The sequence below is a fragment of the Carcharhinus amblyrhynchos genome, chromosome 2 (assembly GCF_965287045.1).
Source record: "Carcharhinus amblyrhynchos chromosome 2, sCarAmb.v2.hapA, whole genome shotgun sequence".
NCBI classification, from domain to species: Eukaryota; Metazoa; Chordata; class Chondrichthyes; order Carcharhiniformes; family Carcharhinidae; genus Carcharhinus; species Carcharhinus amblyrhynchos.
In genome coordinates, this window is record NC_137325.1 from 61989818 (window position 1) to 62012633 (window position 22816).

Below are 22816 nucleotides of genomic sequence, written 5' to 3' on the forward strand. Positions count from 1 at the left end.
CACCAGCAACCTGTCCTGATCCCCTCATGCCAACACTATAGTGAAGAAAGCCCACCAACGCCTCTACTTTCTCAGAGGACTAAGGAAATTTGGCATGTCAGCTATGGCTTTCACCAGTTTTACAGAAGCACCATTGAAAGCATTCATTCTGGTTGTCTCACAGCTTGGTATGGCTCCTTCTTTACCCAAGACTGCAAGGAACTACAAAAGGTTGTGAATGTAGCCCAATCCATAAAGCAAACCAACCTTCCATCCATTGACTCTGTCTACACTTCCCGCTGCCTTGGCAAAGCATCTAGCATAATTAAGGACCCCACGCATCCTGGACATTCTCCCTTCCACTTCTTCCGTCGGGAAAAGGATACAAGAATCTGAGGTCGCGTATCAACCGACTCGAGAACAGCTTCTTCCCTGCTACTGTAATTCTTTTGAATGGACTTACCTTGCATTAAGTTGATCTTTCTCTACATCCTAGCATGACTGTAACACTACATTTTGCACTGTCTCGTTTCCTTCTCTATGAACAGTGTGTTTTGTCTGTATAGCATGCAAGAAACAATGCTTTTCACTGTATGTTCATACATGTGACAATAATAAATCAAATCAAATCAAAGAATATTGAATTTGACGATCAACCATGATCATAATGAATGGAGGAGCAGGCTCAAAGAGCCCAATGGCCTACTCCTTCTTCTGTTTTCTATGTTTCTACTTTGAAGGCTACGAGGCAGGAAGAAAAGTTAGTGTCCAACCTACTGACTTTATATAGCTTGCCCCAAGCTTGTAACATACCAGGAGTGGCCTTAACAATCAGAGTGTGGGACCTCCTTCCTTTATTAAAGAGAGTCTGACCTTTGAGAGCTACAAGCCATCAGCTTTTGCAGTCCCAGCATGCCAGAGCTCAGTGCTATGCATTGCTTGCGGTCCGAGGAAGAAAATCATGGTGATTAGACCTGGGTAGATCCCAGGTTTTTACAATGTGGAGAGTCTCCTAGGTGAGTGATATTGGAGTGGATTTTGGCAACTATGTTGGGAGGTACAAAGCATGGGTTATGATTTTAGGGGCTGTCACATCCAGTGTTGATGTGGGTATGCCGGCGTTGATGAAGACGAACATCTCGCCAGGGCTATCCCCACACCCCCACTTCTTGCCTTCAGACAACCACACAACCTCAAACAGACCATTGTTCGCAGCAAACTACCCAGCCTTCAGGAGAAGTGACCACAATACCACACAACCCTGCCACAGCAACCTCTGCAAGACATGCCGGATCATCGACATGGATACCATCATCACACGTGAGAATACCATCCACCAGGTACATGGTAAATACTCTTGCAACTCGGCCAACATTGTCTACCTGATACGTTGCAAGAAAGGATGTCCCGAAGCATGGTACATTGGGGAGACCATGCAAACGCTACGACAACGGATGAATGAACATCGCTCGACAATCACCAGGCAAGACTGTTCCCTTCCTGTTGGCGAACACTTCAGTGGTCATGGGCATTCCGCCTCTGACCTTCGGGTAAGCATTCTCCAAGGCGGCCTTCACGACACACGACAGCGCAGAGTCGCTGAACAGAGACTGATAGCCAAGTTCCGCACACATGAGGACGGTCTCAACAGGGATCTTGGGTTCATGTCGCACTATCTGTAACCCCTGTGACTTGCCTGGGTTTGCAAAACCTCACTTACTGTACTGTCTGGAGACAATACACATCTCTTTAACCTGTGATCAGTGCTCCTTCCACTCACATTGTCAGCCACTTCAGGTCTTGAACAGCAGGTTAGGTGTAAGGATTCGCATTCTAATCAGTAATCTCTAAACTGTCTGTGCTTTATATGCTCTGTCTGAGGCCAGAACTCTCCATTCACCTGGTGAAGGGGCTAACCCCAAAAGCTTGTGAGTCTATTATCAAATAAATCGGTTGGACTAAAACCTGGTGTTGTCAGACTTTTTACTGTGTTTATACCCAGTGTGCACAGGACAACCTCCAGAGGAGGGCAGGTTTTAGATTTTAATGTGTTTTTTAGATACTGATGTTATCAAGGGATATGAGGAGAATGCACAACTATTAGCATTGAGATTGAGGATCATGATCATATTGATTGGCACAGCAGGCTCAAAGGGTCAAATAGCCTACGCCTATTCCTAATTTATATGATTCTATTCCCAATCCTTTCTTTCTGCTTTTCACTTACTTGGGTGAAAAAATGGTCTTCCCACTCTCTCCTGCTTTCTACTGTCAAGTGTACTACGGCGGTGCAGGGAGATTGAGAGCCTTAAGGAGCCTTAAGGGTTTCAATATGATTAAGTATGAGTGAGCTAGTGGGCATCTTATCCATGCCCCATATTGAGGGGATTAGGTTAGTGGTGGCTGGGAAGGCAGTGGGCAGTAGACAGCTGATATATTTTACCCTTGTAGAAACATGCCTGACAGAGCACCATAAACTTCAATCACATGGTGTCATAAATTAGATTTGTGCATTTAAAACTCTGCTCACCATATTTATAAAATAGGTTTGCTCCATAATGTGTGAACTGAAGTGGTGATTTCCCTCAACTCTGAATTGAAATGTGAACTCAACAAATGTATTTTCATAAAGGCACAGTGTTTTTCTTTTTTATAATTGCAGCATTGAAAAAGCAGCTCAGTGATCTAAATGATCAGAATTACAAATGAGTCGTTTCCACAACATTACCATCCAGTTTAAACTTAGACAAATAATTATCCACTCTGTCAAGATGGCAGACAGGCAGACAGCATCTTTTCAGACTCCAGTTACTCTTTAACTGGCCACTAGAAGGTGTATAAGAGCAGCAATAGTTGGCTTCCTTCCTGGATTCCAGGCTCTTTGCGAATCCCCTTACATCTTGCTCACTGTTCAGCCTTGCTTCCAGATGTCCAAGCTGAGTTCTGAAGCTGCCTGCTTACAATCGTTATGAGTAAAACACAACTCCTGCCATCACATGGCAGAGAACATTAGTGTGCCAAGGTGCCTCGCTAGTGTAGCAGTTTGATTAAAAATGGACAAAAAAGCTGCAATTCTGAACCGTGACTGTGTGGGGTTCGTGATTTCTGCACAGAGCTCAGTATGCCTGCTTAAACTAACGTAGGACTTTTATTGATCTCGGTAAAATTTGCCAACATTTGAGACTAAAGCTCATTGTATTATGTGAACAGAACATGAAGAGGATGATACTCTTTTTTTCTCCCGTTAAACAAAAAGAACCTTGCATGGGAGAAAATAACAGCTTTTATTTCTAATCTGATCAGGAAGGAAACTTCAAGCTTCATAGGACAGGCTAATCTGTGAGAAGGAACCTGTGAGGCGCTCTCAGCACTGATGTCACAGGCACAGCAAGAACATCATGAGGAGGAGTCAGATTTCACAAAGTACTGTAAGAGCGGCACTCTCTGCTAACAGAGTAGACACTAATCACACAAGGATTCTGCATGGGATGTAAGCAGTATGCTGGGTCTGAAGTGTCAAAAGGATGATGCAGATTTAAACTCTGGTGTCTCATGTGGCAGGTTGTGTTTGAGATAGTGGAAGATACAAATAAAATTGTGGGATTTGAAAAGTATGATTAATGAAGGCCATCATGTATATTGGTAAGTGTTAGCTTGTCTTTTAGATTTAAATACATTGTGATATGTTATGCAGAATCTAAGTCTGTATTCACTAACCATGCAATTATCCTGTGGAAACGGACAAAACTGAGGGACTGTGCTCCTATATGACTTATCAGAATATGATGCCTGCATGTTAGAAGGAAGCAATGTATGCTCAAGCTTACACTGCTTATATAAAATGCAGTATGTAATAATAATGAATGTATTTTAGTACCGTGCTGGAAGCAGCCTATGAGGAATTGGGATTCCTGATAATATCCAAAGAAGAGTGAGTGAGGAGAGAATAAGTGGTGAACAGACTTGCCAGACCGAATGTTAATGAACACTTCAGAATATTTATAGCTTTAGATTCAGCGCCTGAGAAACATTTACTGCACAGTTCCTTATGGCATGGTTGAGCTTTTTTTGCTTTGCAGCATTGCATATACCATTAACCATCTGAGACCTAGTAGTGATCTGCACAACGTCTGGAGTCTTTTTATGTTTTTTAGAAAGTTGCCATGATAAAAAATAACATTGTCTTTTCTCATGTTGATATCATACATATACCTTTATTTACTTGACAGAAAATAAAATACAAAATATATTGAATGCTGCGAATTACTTTACTACTTCAGGGCTACAGTAATACATGAATACATGAAGAGTCTATCGGCACTTTTGCACCTTTGAAAAATACAATTTGCACACTTCTGACCTTTTAACTATTTAAGTTCAAGTATTAACATTCAGAGTCAGAAGAACATAATTTTCTAAAGTTGAATTAAGCTTTGATTCCTTTGCAGATAATTTACTTTTGTAGTGTTTTTTTCTCTTGCAAATTTTAAATACAAAAATCCATCTTAAGGGGACATGTGTACGTAAAGAACAACGTACACAAAAACATTTGAAAAATCTTTTTTGATGCTCATTACTGCGCAAGTGAATTGCATTGAATCATACTCATGTGTTACTTGCGCATTGATGAAAAAGCTTCTCATTCTTCTGCTTCTTCAGATGAAAAATATGTTGCACATTTTTTTCTGAGGATAATACCACTTTAAGGATTTTGAATTTAGTAAAATAAACATAGTGCAGGTAGTTTGAACTTTGAAAAATATGGAATTGGACATCCATTCTACGTCATCACATCAGATTTCCCATTGTTTTGATGTCAGTCAAAATCAAGTCAATAATGGACATCTAATTTGATATCGCCCATTATACGCCATTATCCATAGTTAAAATGACCGCTAATGAATGCCCCATCATAAACTTAGGTTGCATATTGAATGTCCTTCATGACTAATTGGAACATTCAAAGTCACTGGGCATATGATAGAAATAACCTTTTGTCTCAGATCAAGTTTCAGACACCAAATTTTGAATTTATCGAAGGCTTTTAACAAAAATTTAAAATCATGGGTTTTAGATAGAAAATGCCATTATTAAAAGCTCTTGTATGCACCTGATCATGTTACAAATGTTTTGTGCAATCATATATGGACAGTCAGTCAATGAGCTGACTGTCAGACTTCGATGAAAAAGGAAAGATCAATTTTTCACAAGTAACATACGTGATTTTATATTGTTAAGGTGCGCATACCTGTTTGTATATTGCATTTGGCTTTTCATTCACTATTTCCCCATTGATGACAAAATGCAGCTAAACATTTTATTTAAACAAAAAACATATTCTTCCTTTAATAAGTTAGTAAAAGGGATAAGATCCAAATCCACTGAACTTGGGATCACTGTAAGTTATTTTAAGTCTCTGTGGTCAGATTTGGAGTGATATTATTTTAAAAGCTGGGCAATATTTTGAAAGGTGAGAGGGAGGTCTGTAAGTAACATAAATCAATAAAAATGAAATGGATGCATGAGTTTGTTCTTTCACCATCTATATGTAATTATCATTCTTCAATAAGCAGAACTGGGGGAGGAATGACAGTACATATACCTAATCTGCAACCAGTAGCATCAATATCTATTTATAACAACAATTGTTGGCTACATTCTGTTTTAATGTTCATATCAAAGGAAAATTCATTGAAAGCAAAAAACTATCATCAAAAGGTAATGGCATTGTGGACTGCAAGAGCTGTATCTACTGAGAAAATGTTAGACAATGGAGAACAGCAAAAAATCCTCTGACCTACCCAATCTGCCCCACACAACTGTAACACATGGATTGCAGCAGTTCAAGTCGGCAGATCACCACTACTTTCCCAAAGACAGTTGGAAATGAGTAGCAAATGCTGGCCCAGCCAGTGCTGTTTAACATCCCATGAAAAGAATAATGAAATTCCTGCCCCTGCTGATCAAAACTAATCTAAGGGATTACTTTTTTCTTAAATCCCTTGAAGTAAAGAGATAATCTTTACCTCAGTCACAAAAAGGTTCAGCACTTATTCGAAGAAATTCAGTGAATCATTGACCAAAGCTGAAATTATCTCAGGTCCATGGGAGGTTTGCCTACTGGTCAAATAACTAGCGAGTGGGCTCTGTCAATTCAACAGAATCAAGTGCTCTTCAGGCACTAAGTAGTCACCATCAAGCCTTCCTTGTGACTGAGGTTCCTAGTGATGGATGTTCCACTTGCTGAGAGCTGCCAGCCAATTAGAGACTGGCAGCTTGTCATGGCTGCCAACATCAATGCATATGGTGGCTGCTGGAAGCGCTGCATCCACCTGAAACCCAGCATCATCATAGGACTCCCAAGTCCAGCTCTAGGAAGCCAGAGGATTCCAAGGCAAGCGCTAGGTGGGTAACTTACAGCACCCAATCCTGCCTTCCTGGTGTATGCAAAAAGCTGCAATACTGGAATCTGAAACAAAAACAGAAAATGCTGCAGAAACTCAGCAGGTGGGAAATGAATAGAGCCAACGTTTCAAGCCAGGATGAGTCTTCAGAGCCAATCCTGATGTTGGGTCTGGATCCACACCCAGGGTGGATGCTGGCAAACGTGACAGGAAAGTTGTGTGGCCCCCATTTAATCCCTGAAAAATCAGTAAATTGTGATGGGTTTAGTGATAATGGGTGTTAATTGGCTCATTAATGAGCCTAATTGGCATCTTACCACCAGCAACCAGAAATCCCACATCAGAACCTTCTGCCCTCCAACTTAATCAGAAAACTGATGTGGAGCCTCTCTCACAATTAAGTGGACACAGTCATCATGGTTCCTGCCACAATAGGTTGCAGTAAATCCAACCCCATCACATAAACCTGCAGCATATTTCAGATATCCACTATTCTCTGGAAAAGAACTGACTCCTGATGATTGACCTAGATCTGTCCTTTTACAATTAAAACTGTGATCTCTGCTCTCCCTAAACCTATTCAATTGGAACAAACTGTGAACTCCATCACAATCTATTCTCTTCAGCGTTTTACAATCCTCAGTGAGATTAGCTCAAGGTCTCTGCTTCTCTGACATTTAGATTATCTGACCTTTTAGCTTAACATGATAACAAATATTTTGTTACATTGGGTAATTAGTCTTGTGGTCCCTCCTCTGCACTCTTAGCAAAGCCTCAAAATTATTAATCACATAAAAAGACTTGGAGCACCGTCATCCAAGTAGGGCCTGATCAAATGCTTGAACAAGGATAAGTAGTAGGGCAGAATTTTCCCATCCTACCCATGACTGGTTTGGTAGAGGGAGGAGCGGAAAATCTAGCAGGAACCAAAAAGTTGAAAATCCATCAGCATAAAATCACATGGCAATTCTCCCAGTGGTGGGTAATGTGGGTTGGTTTTCTTGCTGCCTGATGGTGTGGATGCCATTTGTATTCATTTGCGTCCCATGAATGCTCAAACAGCCGTTCACCTTCCAATCTTGCGTCACGCCAGCAGGAAATTACATCGGTCTCAAACCTGTTTGAAAAAGGGTGGCATGCATAAGGTGGACCTCATCAGTTTGGTTGGGACTTTGAGGTGAGTGCTTACTTGCAACAGCGCTGCGCTGCTCCTGTTGTGCTGAACACTTCTCTGATGGGGCAGAGTATTTTGTGCTCAGTAGTTCCATGCTGAACGTGGCTTTATGGACAGCACTGTACTGTGGGATTCATGAAACCTCTACTTGGACTGACTTTGATTATTGCTGCAGCTGGGATTGTGGACTGCAGTGGTCTTCTACATCCTATGTCTGTCCAGTTGTCTGTAAAGACAGCAATGTTCTGCGGGACTCATGCACCCTCTATTTGACCAACCAATGTTCGATCTGGGGTAGGGTGCAAAGTTAGCATGGAGCTGATGAACACAAAGGAGATCATGGAGATGGAGAGCTGTGCAATGACAGTAGGGGAAGTGCAAGGGGATGCAATGGAAGGCAGAGGTTGGTGGAGGAGGTGAGGGAAAGAAGCTGGAACCTGAAAATGCTGACAAGCAACAGGAGCAAAGGAAAAGCATATTGCTGACTGGAAAAGTTACGGGGTGAATGCAGATTCTGGAATGGGTTGGGGGGAGGTGGCTGTCTTTGGCTGTGGGGTGGTCATTAGTGTGGCACATTAGGGATGGTTCACACCAAAACCTGGAAGTTAGGGATGATGTTATCATTGGAAGCATAGTGTACCCCAACTGCAGCGAGGGGCAAGGACTGTGTGCTTCACAGAAAACATGCTTAGCTTTATGTGCAGGGCTTTCTTATCGTTAATGTCTCTGGGCTTGACGGTCTCTATACTGGGCCATGCTTTGAGTGAAGGGCAGGCACAGATTTACAATGAATACCATTCATCTTTGGCTAACGTAATACAATTCATTGACTATGAGTAACCGAAAAGTTGTTGTTATGCCGCATCAAAGAATAGAACACAGAGCTCCTTAGTTTAATAATTTCATTCACACTTTATCACTCACTGCAGGGTTCCAAATATCACATTTCTGGACTGGAAAGTTGTTTATCTCTATGTGTGTGTGCTAGAGTTTCAGGCAGGGCTAAAGTTTCTTCAAACACATTGCAATCAAGGCACCAAAAGCTTTGCACATTTCCCATAGATCTCTCAATCACAGCTTCCCTTTCTGCACTCTTTAATCATTGTTATCTTCAATGTTTAATTTCAGAAAGAAGTCAAAAGGACTAATAGATCCAGAGCACAAAATGCTGCGTTTCTCAGAGTCCTCATTGAATGGAGAAGGTGAAAGAGGTAGAGGCATGGCACATGCAGCTCCAGCAGGAGGCACCACCTGAGAGATATGGCCAAGGTCAGAAAAGGAATAGGAGGGTGAGGAGACAGAGATGGCGACAGTGACTTGCCACATCAAGGATTAATCATCAAAGGGTTGCCTACTTGCAAGTGAGTGAGAGGCAGTGCTTGACATGCCAGTGTTTGTCTCAAGACCTCATCCATCACATGTGCCATATTTTTCATGAAGACCTGATACCATATGGGTTTGAAGGCTTCCCCCGCCGATGGATGCAAGGTGATGGCAGCACTCAATTTCTTTTCCCTGGGTCTTTTTAGTAATCAACAGAGGGCCTGTGTGGCATTTCTGTGTTCGTAACACCTTGCAGAATGAAGGTGGTGACTGATGCCCTTCCAGGAAAGCCATCATAATGTCAGGTTTACTCTGGATGAGGAGAGCCAGGGTCAAAGATTCAGCAGCATCACAGCCAACCAAAGCTCCCCGAGAGTGCAGGGTACAATAGACTGCATCCATTGGCTATTTGTACTCTATTGCAGCAGCCCCTAATGTTTCCAAACTACAAGGACTATCATTCCATCAATGTGCATGTGGGTATGTGACTACTGCAAGCATATTCTGCACATGTGCATGGTTCCTTGCAATGACTGCTTATGCTCAGTCACTCCCAGGTGCCTGGGATTTTCAGGAGGCCAGAGCATCTGCAGAGATGATTGCTGGAGATAATGGTTACCTACTTAAACATTGGTCAATAACTCTGATATATTGATATATCACCTTCAAACTTGTATTAGGAAGAGGTACAACGCTGCTCACAGCACCATACAGTCCCTTATAGAGCAGACTATGGAACTTCTAACAGTGTGATTTAGACAGCTGAACAACTCAGATGGCTCCCAGCACTACACATTGGAGAAGTTTTCCTTCATGATCGCAGTTTGATCTTCCCATCACAATCTGGCTATACAAAGCGCTGAGCCCTTGTCAGAGGGCGAACTGAAGGATATAAGCTCCTCAGATGATGAGAAAGTGCAGGAAGTCCAAAGGGCTGAGGTGGACCAGTATCAGTCATGATCTTACTGAATGACAGAGCAAGGTCAAGGGGCCGAGTGGCCTATTTCTCCTCCTAATTCATATGTTCATATGAGCCCGCTGATGCCATGGAGGAAGGGAGATGTGGGAGATGTGCCTGTGATAATTTAATAGCTGACAAGTTTCAAGAAGAGTGAAGTTAAGTGAGATCATCTGGACACATCTCCCCAGCTCTCAAAGCCATTCTGTGTCATCTCTGGGGATATCAGAACCATCACTGAGAGAATGAGTCCTGCATTTCCTGCACACCTTGCAAATTCTGACATTATACCTCACTAGGATTTGATCGTAGCTGTGGTCAGCAATGATCTGCTAATGTGCTCATTCTGTCAGATTAAAGTGCAGTGAGGAACGACAGCCATGTAAGGCTAGGCTTGACACTTTAATTGCCATTGAATGATATAAACACTGCCACAATTGAGAAGCAGACCTGGGGATCTCTTCCTAAAGTAAATGCCTAGGGTTTGGATACTAACACTGAGGAGACCCAAACGCCGCTGGAATACCATTGCTGACCAGCTGTCCTTACTGCTGTCTCTTGAAGAATGAGGGTTCAAAACTTTCCAATCATACACTTCTAATAAGGATTTAAACACATTTCCCTGACAATACACAAGATACAGAGACTAGGAGCACTGCTAAGAGGCAAAAGCACTCTCATCAGCCTGCGCTACTAGAGTGGCTGTAGGCACATGTAGACTGGACTCTGAGCGGCTAGCTAGATACCCTGAGTGGAGGCCTCCAAGGTGACCAGCTGATGCTCATCCTCCCTGTGGGTGCCTTAGGCCTCTGCCTGACTCCTGGAGAAGATGGGCACCTGGAGGAAGGTCAAGATGCCTCATCCCATGTTGCCTACATCCTGATGGTGCCCACCAAGGTTTGTGGTCATGAGATCAGGGTGAAACACAAACCTGCCAGGATCTGCTGGAGCAGGATCTCCATAGTTGGTCCCCAACCTTCCCATGGTGACCTCAAGGCATTTGCATGTCAGAGCCATGACATCAGATAGGGAGTGGAATGATTGCTTCATTATTTACTCTCATCTGTTGAGTCACTGTTGAATCTCTGTCTGATGTTCTGCTACCAATTGTTGCATCTCCGCCATTGAACTGGCAGCTACTACCACAACCGCATCATTCTGACTGGGACTCAGTGGGTGGCTGCTCACCAGCAGCCCTCCAAGTGCCAGAGACCTGGGCTGTCTCTGTCGCTGATGCCTGAGTGAGGTGTCTTCCTGAAAGTGACCCTGGGTCCAATTTAGACCTGTGCTCCACCAAAGTGTGTCTCTGTGCTGGTAGAGAGTGCAAGTAAGTGCTGTGATGGAACTTCGTGAGCCTTCTTGTCCTCGGATGTGGTTTTGGGCCCTGTGTTGCTGCTCAGCTGGCCGTGACCGTGATCTACTGGTACCTAGAAGAAAGATATGACAGTTTCACTGGGTGAGCCAAAGCTATTTCAGAGTACATTCAACACACTGTGATGATCATGATTTGATGAAGTGATGGAAATGATATCCATTCTTGGTTGTTGGACAAGGCCAATCCCTGCATCACCACAGGAACGATCCCTGTTCTTTCCAGCAAGGTTGGCTGCAGTCTCCTCAATATCAGTGAGGGGAAGGATCTCAACTGTCCCTCTCCTGGTCTGGGTTCACTCACTCTTGTTGTATGCCAACTGGCCTGTCTGAAGATGAAAGAAAGGCATGTGATCTGAGGGATGGAGCAGTGCTTGGGTGTGTGGCCAGCACTCTCCAGAAGGGCCAGAGACTGGAGTGTAAGCAACATGGTAGATGGGATGTTGCTGATGTGAAAGTGTCTGAGAGAGAACAAATGTTCAAACGTATTCCTGGCTAATGGATGTGTGAGATCCATGAACAGAGTTACCATTTGAGTACATGCTACCATGCTGAGAGTTTGATACTGAAAGGAGCTGGAGGATGACTTACCCTGGCAAAGTGGATGAGATCATTCATCCTCTTCCTGCACTGCATGATGTTTCTGGGCACAGCCTTCTTGGCTAGAGAGGTTCAGTTCAGGTGCTTCCTGGGGCCATCCTGTGGATAGAGGATTTGTCTCTCTGTGTCTGGGCTTGTCGAATCAAGGCTTTGAGGGCTCAATATTTGAAACAAGGTTGCTGCCTTTTCTTGAGGGAGGTGGCCCTTTGCTTGTGGCAGGATGCCATCAGTATCCTGATGACAGTTGGGCTGGAAGAGTGATATGAGTGTGTTGCACTGGCATTTAAATATGGCACAGGACCTTAGAATCCATCAGACAACAGTGGACAGACAAGTCTACTCCCAACCTGTCAGTGATTTGGAGAGATTCTCTCTCTTGCCTAATTAATATGGCTTTAAGTGGAGTTCATGCCATTCCAGCCAACAGCAATGGCATTACCAGAACCACCTACCCATGCACTTCAACTAAAAATTGAGAAATCTGGCCAATATTCTTTGTCTTATAACGAAGTGATTTGTAAATACGTCCCAAATGTCCTATTTGCTCTTGCTATTGTTTCTTGGAATCGCATATGAACCTTTTACGATCTGTGCATTGGAACATTCAACTCTTTTTTCTCTCTCCACCTTCTATAATGTTTGGGTCCAAGTAGCTGAAGAGTGTATTTATGTGGAGCATCCACCCTTCTTACATGCACAAAGCTGCATTTATTCCAAATTGAACATCATTTACCAGTCCTGAGCCTAATACCTATCACATCAAGATCTGCCAGAGGCTATTGAGCATTTGCTATGGTCCTAACCTTTGCACAGGCTGCAATATCACATGCACATTTGTAGATAATTTCCCCTGATACCTACAGGTAAGGTCGTTAACAAAATAGTAAACAACAATTGTCCCAACGCCTGGTTCTGCGTGACACCACTGGTGGTGTCTCAGAACAGATCCAAACCCACACACAACGATTTCTTGTTTATGTCCTTTCAGGCTATCCATCTCAGTATATTTCCATTAATATTCATGGCTTGGACTTTTTTTTTACAGGCCTCAGATGGCTTGTCACAACACAGGGTATTCGTAACTAAACTATGGCAGTATGTATTTTGAGAATCCTCCAGTTAAATATGCTTTCAATGTAGATATTATTTTCTCTAGTTTGAGGATTGGCAGTTTGTGAATGTATTGGTCCCACATTTTTTGGACTATATTTTATCCTTTTCAGAAATCCACCTCCTGAACTAGGGAAGCTGTTTGCTAAATTTAGCCCTTGTGCGAGGGTATCATAAAAGATACTGTTGCTATTGGAAACTGTCCAGATTCTGTCAGAGCTTGAATCTTTGAAGGGACAGTTTCCCTTTATTGGAGAGTTTTCGTGTAGATTTTAGTTGTTGGATTTGCATGCTGGATAAACATGGCTGTTTTAACTGTTGGGGAAAGTCTGAACTGCAGCAGAGACTACTAATCGCTGTAAGATGAACTTTTACAATGCACTTTTAATTATGACAGAGGCACAATGGATGTCAATTGTGTCATGGATGTCCTTTGCACAATACCTTCACCATAGAGGCTTCACCATAGCAACAACTCTCCTTTTAGGCATTCAACAAAAATTATGCTTTTTTCAGTTGAAATATTGTCTCCTTGTTAACAGTGTTTTAGGTATATGACAACAGTGCTGCAAAAACCAGCTGTCATCCTTACTAATGGAAAATAAAAAGTAGTAGCTAGAAGCATGCAAATGAGACTTGCAATTTTAGTAGCCAGCGTGAAGTACAGGCTCTAATCAGAATAGTACTGAGCAAATGTTGGAGGTTTTGAAAGACTGGAATATGTCAGAAAGTTGTGCTATACAAATTTTTACTAGATATGAACTGCAGCTTTGAAATATTAAAACAAAAGCAACAAAGTGCATAGATGGTGGGCCAAAAAACCCAGAGCTTCACTATATGTGAGGTATAAACCTTAAAAAAGCTTATATTCATAAAATCCATTTAACATAATGTGGAGATGCCCGCGTCGGACTGGTGTTGACACAGTAAGAAGTGTCACAACACCAGGTTAAAGTCTAACAGGTTTATTTTGAATCACGAGCTTTCGGAGCGCTGCTCTCACCTGAGTAGTGCTCCAAAAGCTCGTGATTCCAAATAAACCTGTTGGACTTTAACCTGGTGTTGTGAGACTGCTTACTATGTCCATTTAACATAGTCAAACATCTGGGGGCAATTCACAAGAACAATATGAATTAAAACGTCTTTGACCTTTTAGATACCAATGCCATATCAGGACAGAGAGTAAAAGCTTGATTAAACAAGGATTTTTAAGGAGCAGCTGTAAAGGAGAGAGAGAGTTTGTGCGATGGAAAGGTTTAGGAAGGAAATTCTGGAGCAGAGGGCCAAGGCTCTGTACCCAAGATGTGTTGTATTACATCCATATGTTTGTCCGAGCTGCAGCAACAGAAATTCTGGCAGGCGATCAGGATCTGAAGTTTCTTGGTAGGGCCTTATACAGTGCGCAATCCGTGTTTATTAACAAGACTTCCCGTATGCTTTGGCTCAATTCAAAAAGTAATATAAACTGTCCAACCCGACCTCATGCTGTTTGCTGTTTGCTCTTGAATGGTGCAATACTTCTTGCTATGTTGGTTTTTTTTCATATGTAGCTCCATTAGGTAAAATGGCAAACAATGTGTTGCTGACAAATAGTATGAGGCCAGTGCCATTGATTTTTTTTCCCTCTCATTCTAACTGCTCAAAATCTGATTACTTTCATTTAATTCCACACTAGATTGGCTCCATGGCTAATCACCACTTTCTTACCAGTGTGCTGCAGGCTTTAGCTGCCCTGAGGTTCCTTGTGTTTGTGGTTGTGTGTGTCTGTGCTAGTATTTATCAGTGAAAATCAATGCAACTCTCCCCTACCAAAGAGCAGCCATTTGTCAGCAGCATTTCATTTACCAGACATCAGGCTATTAAATACTAAGCACAGTAGCTCATTGTTTCCTTGTTATTACTATTGAATGCTGCTGCTAGAGGTAATGCCCTTTTCAGTATGTTACTTAAACCGATGTGCTGCAGAACAGTGAAGGAATTCTTGCAGGTGAGCCCTTGTCCATTGTTAGGCTACACATAAATAGTACTTTAAGTCCAGCTTCTAAGTATCATTAAGGTGATGGGAAGATGAATATACGTGCATTGAGAAGGGATATTTCCTTGATTTACTGAAAGTTTAGTCAGAGTGTTATATTTGTGTAATTTATTCTTGCATGGGGTGTGGACATTGCTGACTAGTCAACATTTAATGCCCATCTCTATTTGCCCTTGAGAAGGTGGTGGTCTTGAAGCACTGCAGCCCATGTGTTGTAGGTACACTTCTTTCTCAAAGTTGAGGATGACCTGCTTCTATGCAATAAGTGTGCTCTTAGGTTACTAAGGAATCCAATGCATGACCTGCAGTCTCTGTCACAGATGGGGCATATGAGGCATGGAGGAGAAGGTGGGTGAGGTTCCCAGATTGCCACACACTTCTCTCATTGTTTGGCTTCAGCTTGCACTCGGTAATAAAACCTGTGGTGTAGGTACACCTACAGTGCTGTTAAGGAGGGAGTTCTAGGATTTTGATCCGGTGGCAGTGAAGGAATGACACTATATTTCCAAGTCAGAATGGTGTGTGGCTTGGAGGGAAATTTCCAGGTAGTGGTATTCTTATGCATCTGTTGCCTTTGTCCTCCTAGATGGTTGAGGTCATGGATTTGGATTGTGTTGTTGAAGAAACCTTGGTGAGAAGCTGTAGTACATCTATTACCACTGATTGTCAGTGATGGAGGGAGTGGATGTTTAATGTGGTAAGTGGGCTGTCAATCAAATAAGCTGATTTTCCTGGATGGTGTCAAGTTTCTTGTTGGAGCTGCACTCATTCAGGCAAGTGGAGAGTATCCCGGTATACTTCGACTTGTGCCTTGTAATGGTGGACAGTCTTTGGGGAATCAGGAGATAAGTTACCAGCACAGGATTCCTAACTTTTGGCCTGCTCTGGCTTGTCCAGTTCAGTTTTTGGTCAATAGTAACCCCAGGGTGTTGATAGCGTGTGATTCAGCGCTGGTAATGCCATTGAATGTCAAGGGAGATGGTTAGATTCACGTGTTGGAAATGTGTGGATTAGGTTGATTGGCCATCCAAAATTGATGTTTAGTGTCAGGGGCAGAAGCAGGTAAATACGTGGGGTTATGGGGATAGGACCTGGGTAGAATTGTTGCCAGTACATTCTTGATGAGCCTAATGGCCTCCTTCTGCATTGTAGGGATTCTATGATTTTATGGTGTTGGCTGGCACTTGTGTGTTGAATACATTACTTGTCACTTATCAACTCAAGTCTCAATGTTGTCCAAATTTTCACTGCACGAGCATGGATTGCTTCAGTATTTGAGGAGTTCAGGATAATGCTGAACATTGTGCAATCGTCAGTGACCATCCCTATTTCTGACCATATGATAGAAGAAAAGTCATTGATAAAGCAGCTGAAGATGATTTGCCCTGGGCACTATGCTGAGGAACTCCTGAAGTGATGTCCTGGGACTGAGATGATTGACCTCCAACAATTAAAATCATCTTCAATTGTGCTTAGTATGATTCCAACAAGTGGAGAGTTTTCCTCCTGATTCCCATTGAATCTAGTTTGGCGAGGACTCCTTGATGTCAACAGCAGTCACTCTGCACTCCTTCAGTTCCATTGTTTTGTCTATGTTTGGATAAAGGCTGTAATGAGGGCAGGAGCTAAGTGGTCTTGGCAAAACCAAAACTGAGCATCAGTGAGCAAGTTATTGCTGAATAAGTGCCATTTGATAGCACTGATGTGACTCCTTCCATCATTTTGCTGATGGTCAAAGCATCAAGTCTTACTGGTATTTACTTCAATGCAAATTAAGGCTGCAGTTGAGGACTGAAAATAGATGGTTATGGGATTAGTTCATGTGTGACTGAGATTCAGTGAGGGTAAAGCTTAAACACAGCAAGCACAAAAAGCAACAAGCTGGATTTAGATGGCATTTTTAAAGTAGTAAAGTGCCCCAAGATGCTTCACAGAAGAGTTATCAAGCAACATTTGACACTGAAGCTCAGGAAGTGCTGTTAAGACAGATGACAAGAGGTACTTTAAGGAATGCTTTAAAGGAGGAGAGAAAGTTCAAGAGGCAAAGAGGCAATTCTAAATCTAAGGGCCTATGCAAGTGAAGTATTAGTGATGGAACAATGGAAATGGAGGATGAACCAGATTTGGAGGGGCACAGAAGATAATTTGCCACAATCACAAACATATAAGATATCATCTGTCTCTGATAAGAGCTCTTTCTCTACTATGGCATAAGCAGAAACCTGAGTGGAGAGATTCAAACATGAAGTTGCACAAACAATAGGCACAGATTTCAATGGTGACAGCATATTCAGTAACTTTGGACAGGAAATGGAAGTTGAAAATCAGGGGTAGGAGGTAGCTTGTTAGGATGGAAGAGTCAGGGGTACTCTTTGTTCATCTGAGTTGGTGATGAAAAGAAAACAGTACCTGAGCAAGGAGAATCGGCAATTATGTTATCCAATGTGGAGATCAGTTGAGAAAGGTGGATGAACAGCACTTTGGAAGGATTAGGGTCAAACTTGGAAAAGTTGTGTTCCATGAACAAAAGTGAACATGAGGAGATAGGAGGGAGACTAGAGAAAGATGCGAGTTCAGGCCTAGGGGATTGGATAACCTTAGGTGAAATGTGATCCAGTGGGTTAGGACATGGAACAATGACTTAACCCGAAAACCCCTCTTCTTTCAAGCTTATTTTCACACTGGGGAGCTTGTTGCTATTTAATGTCTATAGTTGCTTGTGCTTTGCAGTTGTAGGCAGTAAACTTAATCTTCCTCACCACAGTCAATTTTGCAAAACTGTTTTCCCACAATTTTAGTTATTGGGGATGCTGATGCTATCTGCTCACCTTTGGTGACATCATTTTATTTTATTAATTCATTCCCCAAAATTCAAGTAAGCTGTTGAGTCATTTGACTTTTAAATAACTGACCACAAAATATGCTTTTGGAGAGAGTGCATAAACATAATTCACTGGCAAACAAAAAAAAAGTTCCTGGTGTAATTGTAACAAAAGTTTATTTGTACAGAAAATAATCACTACAGTGCTTCAAGTAGCAACTAAATCAAAATCTTACCAACGCAACCTTTCTAAAATGCTGCCACAGCAGTTTGTTGAACTGGGATGAAAACACATGTGTAAGTCTGCAAAATTAAATTCTACTTGTTCTACATGAAATAAAACATCCTGTGGCACTAATTGATTTTATGTTGCAGCAAATAACGTCAAATTAGGTCCAGAACATTTTGCATTAATCACTCCACACACAAGAAGCCATTAACTGTAAACAATGTGAAATTCTATTGAATTTTATTGAAATCTTCCTTTCCAAAATATCTTAACTCAAAGTTGACTTGACTTTGTTCCCACATGAAATACATGTTTGGTTCAATGGATATGAAATTGCAAAGAATGGCATTGTTTTTCTTACATTTTCTGGCACTTTTCAAAAGACAACATTTTTATGAGTGATTGCATGCTCTTGAATGGTGGCTGGAAAACGTATAAATAAACCATGTACAAGTTCACCTGAGAAAAGAAACCCCACTTAAAATGGAATCATTGCCTGGGCTGTCTGCTGTGTCCACAATTTTATTTTTATTTTACTGTAACTAAGCCCAAGCTTGCATCTGTCAATTAAAAGGCAAGCAATCTGACATGAAAAAAAACAGAGACTCTGCCTGAATAATACTGCTGTCTGTGCTGGTGGACACAAGCTTAAAATGTTGATACAAAATAAAATGGGACAGTAGCTGATGTAGAAAACTGAAATTGCTTCCAGGACCTTGCAAAAACGTCTAAATTGGGGGAGGGCAAATTATGACAATATTAGGCAGAAGCTAGAGGGAGTTAATTGGGAGCAGCTGATATCGGGCAAGTCCACATTTGACGTGTGGGAGTTGGTTAAAGACCTACTGATCAGAGTTCAGCACCAGCATGCTCCAGTAAGGAGGAAGGATAAGGTTAGTAAAGGAAGGGACCCTTGGAAAATGAGGGAAATTGTAAATTTAGTCAAAAGGGAAAAGAAGCATATATAAGGTTTAGAAAGCTAAAATCAGACAGGAATATAAAGAAAGCAGAAAAGAACTCAAGTAGTAATTAGGAGAGCAAGGACAGGCCTTGAAATGACCTTAGCAAGTAGGGTTAAATAGGATCCCAAGGCATTTTATACATATATTTAAAACAAAAGAGGATGACTAGGGAGAGGGTAGGACCACCGATGGATAAAGGAGAGAACTTAGAGACAGAGGTTATGGACAAGATTGTAATGAGTATTTTGCAACAGTATTAACCAAGGAGAAGGACATGGAGGATAGGGAGATTAGTGTAGAGCATGCTAATATGCAAGGACATTTTGAGATCAAGAAAAATGTCTCTTGAAGACTGTTAAGATGGATAAGTCTCCAGGGCCTGATGGAATCTACCCCAGACTATTGAGATAAGTAAGAGATTGTTGGGACCCTGACAAAAATCTTTGTATCCTTTCTAGCCATTGGGGAAGTCCTGGAGGACTGGTGAGTAGCTAATGTTATTCCTCTGTTCAAGAAAGGAAAAAGGGATAATCCAGGAAATTATATGGTGAGTCTCATATCAGTGGTTGGGAAACTATTGGAGAGGATTCTTAGGGATAGGAATTACACACATTTGGAAAGACATGGCCTAATTAGGGTGAGTAGCTTGGCTTTGTGCGGGGCACGTTATGTCTTACTAAAATTATTGATTTTTTTTGAGAAGGTGACGAAGGTGATTGATGAGGGTAGAGGAGTGGATGTTGCGTACATGGGTTTTAATAAGACTTTCGATAAGGTTCCTGGTCAGCTCATCCAGAAGATTAAGATGCATGGGATCCACAGTGACTTAGCCACTTGGATTCAGACTTGGCTTGCCTATAGAAGTCACAGATTATTGGTGGAAGGGTGTTTTTTCTGGCTGGTGACTAATGGTGTTCTGCAGGGATCCATACAGGGATCATTGCTGTTTGTGATATATATAAATGCCTTAGATGAAAACATAGATTGGAAGGGTTGGTAAATTTGCAGTTGACACAAAGATAGGTGGAGTTGTGGATAGTGTAGAAGGTTGTCACAGGATACAGCAGGATATACATCACCTGCAGATATGGGCGGAGATGGAGCTTATTGCGAGCAACTGTGATGAGCTGCACGTTGGAAGATCAAATGTTAAGGGTAAGTATACAGTTAATGGCAGGACCCTGAACAGCATTGGTGTACATAGGGATCTTGGGGTTCAAGTCCATAGCTTCCTGAAAGCAGGCACACAAGTAGATAGGGTGGTGAAGAAGGCATATGACATGCTTGCCTTTATTAGTCAGGACATTAAGTACAAGAGTTAGGATGTCATGTTGCAGTTTTATAAAACTTTGGTGAGGCTGCACTTCGATTATTATGTTAAATTCTGGTTGCCACGTTACAGAAAGGATGTGGAGGGTTTGGAGAGGGTGCAGAACAGGTTTACCAAGATTCTGCCTAGATTAGGGGGTATGAATTATAAGGAGAGGCTGGACAAACAAGGGTTGTTTTCTGTGGAGCAGTGGAGGCTGAGGGGAAACCTGATAGAAGTGTATAAAATTATAAGAGGCATAAATAGGGTTGACAGTCAGAATCTTTTTACCAGAATTGAAATGTATAATATTAGGGGGCATGTACTGAGAGTGAGAGGGGACAAGTTCAAAGGAGATACATAGAGTGGTAGGTGGCTGGAACGCACTGCCAGAGGTAGTGGTGCAAGCAGATACAATAAGGGTGTTTAGGGGCTTTTAAATAAGCACAAGAATATGCAAGGATATAGGGATACAGACCAAGAACAGGCAGGAGGGATTAATTTAATTTAACATCTTATTTGGCACAACATTGTGCACCGAAGGAACTGTTCCTGTGCTGTACTGTTCTATGTTCTATGTAATGACTTGCTAAAATCTTGCTGCCATTCATGCTGGCAGGATATTATGGTCCTGCCTGTGGAATACTCCCGCCGTGTGTTTCCCAGCAGTGAGGGGTGCATTCAGCAGGAAACCCCATTGATAATGGCGTGACCATAAGATCCCACTGCCGGTGAGTGGCATGCCGTCTTCTGTCACCATGAAATGCACGGTGGAAGGGTGAAAAATCCCAACCATTGAGTCACTAAATATATCACATACATGGGAGACCATTTGATTCTATACATTTAAGATTTCAATAGAATTCATTCTGTGCTTTCAATTAAGCAACTTACATGTAACATTGCGCAGCAACTATCTAAAGGAAGCCTACAATAAGTAAGAATTGTTATAAATATATAGAGGGCAGAGTCTCCAGGTCTGCTAGCTCCTATCGCGAATTGCAATGGCCCAGACAATAGGGAGTGGTGGGAAAGTTGGTTTTGCACCAATGCCAAAGCCACTGCTACTCTCCCAGGCCATACTTCCGGCGCCGATTGGGTTCCTGGCCACAGTGAGCAGGAAGCCTATTAATATGCTAATACACACATTTCAATGTCATTATGGGGCTTCCAGCCCAAATCAAATAGCTCTCACTATTCGCTCAACTGCCCAGCGGGATCTGCACTAGCCTTTGGTGCAGGTCTTTACAACAAGGACATAGGGAGTTGAACCCCAAGAGTTGAGGAATCACTACCAACCCCTCAGCAATGAGATGTATCCTCGCTCCGCACCATGCAGCCATGAAGTTTATCCAACCTGACCCCACTCAGCCCCCTCAGATCCCCACACAAACCCTGCCTCCCTCTCCCCTCAGACCTATGATTCAGTCCCCTCCTCCTTCAGACCTCCCCTCAGGCCCTCTTCCCTCTCAGACCCCCACTAAGCCACTCTTCAGACCAAGCATCTTGTGGCAGTGTCACCAGTGCACTGCCTCCTGGCACCCTGGCACTGACACCCTGGCCTGGCGCCTTGCGCTCCAAGGGGGTTGAAGAGGTATGTTCAGTGGCCATTTGCCTCTCTCGTGCTGCCAGGCTGCTGAGAAAGAGTCTAACAGAGCCCAGGGGGTTGGGTGGGCTTAGGCTGGGGGCAAGTGGTTGACTCATCACTCTCCACAGGCTGGGAGTTTTGTGTTGGACTGCCTGTTCTAGTCTTGGTAGACCTGAAGATCACCCCAGGCATGGCGATTTCAGGCAGCCCTGTGATCAGTATCTATATTCCTGCCTGTCAGCTGTGCAAATACTGAAGTGACCAGAACTGGATAAATTCCAAAGTGGCCAGGTAATTTTACCTTCAATGCCACTGGTCACCTAGCAGTATTTTAGAACTTTGCAGCACTCCACCTCCAGCAGAGATATTCCTTTCTCCTTGTCAGAAACTGCAGGTAAGACCATGCTGCTTTGAAGTCCTCTGACAGAAAGTTGTTGTCAATTTCACCTGGGGGTAGGAGGAGGCTAGTGTCAGTCTGCCCAGCTGTGCACTCAGCCTCAATACACAGCTTTGATTTGAAGTTGCTGTGGCTCCCCAGCAGGCAGAGATTGTTTAACCCCTCTCCATTTGCACTTTGAAACATTTGATCTCTACCAAGTTGAATATGCAGTATCTCATAAAAAAGATTCAGCTGTCAGATCAAGGAATCTCCATCATCCTCCAGTTATCTATGTTTATTTTGTTTTCCCTTCATGCTCGACTCTACCTCAAATATCCCATTGATCCTGACCACAATGTCCTGAAGCAGCAGAGGGGAAAATGGCCTCTGGACCTACCCCCTTGAGCCCTTTTGGGGCCCAAGGTCCCAGGCCAGGGTGTCAGTGCCAAGGTGCCAGGCAACAGTGCACAGTTGGCAGTGCCAAGGTGCTTGGCTTGAAGGGAGACTGAGTGAAAGTCCTGAAGGGGAAGGGAAGCTGAGCTGGAGAGTCAGGTCAAATCACCCTCATGCCTGC

The 22816-nt window shown here is 42.7% G+C and overlaps 1 protein-coding gene across 5 annotated transcripts in view; it reads left to right on the forward strand.

The window, feature by feature from the left end:
• LOC145354925 (zinc finger protein 385D-like) overlaps positions 1-22816 on the forward strand; it is a 553654-nt gene that overhangs the window by 194665 nt on the left and 336173 nt on the right. For 4 of the 5 annotated variants that reach the window (XM_080206578.1, XM_080206596.1, XM_080206613.1 and 1 more), the window contains exon 1: positions 2962-3621. The exons of the other annotated variant lie outside the window; for it this stretch is intronic. In XM_080206578.1, the coding sequence (XP_080062704.1) occupies positions 3600-3621 (22 nt within the window). In that variant the 5' untranslated portion in view covers positions 2962-3599. Of the gene's footprint in view, positions 1-2961; positions 3622-22816 lie in introns of those variants that run through there. 5 annotated transcript variants of the gene reach the window in all.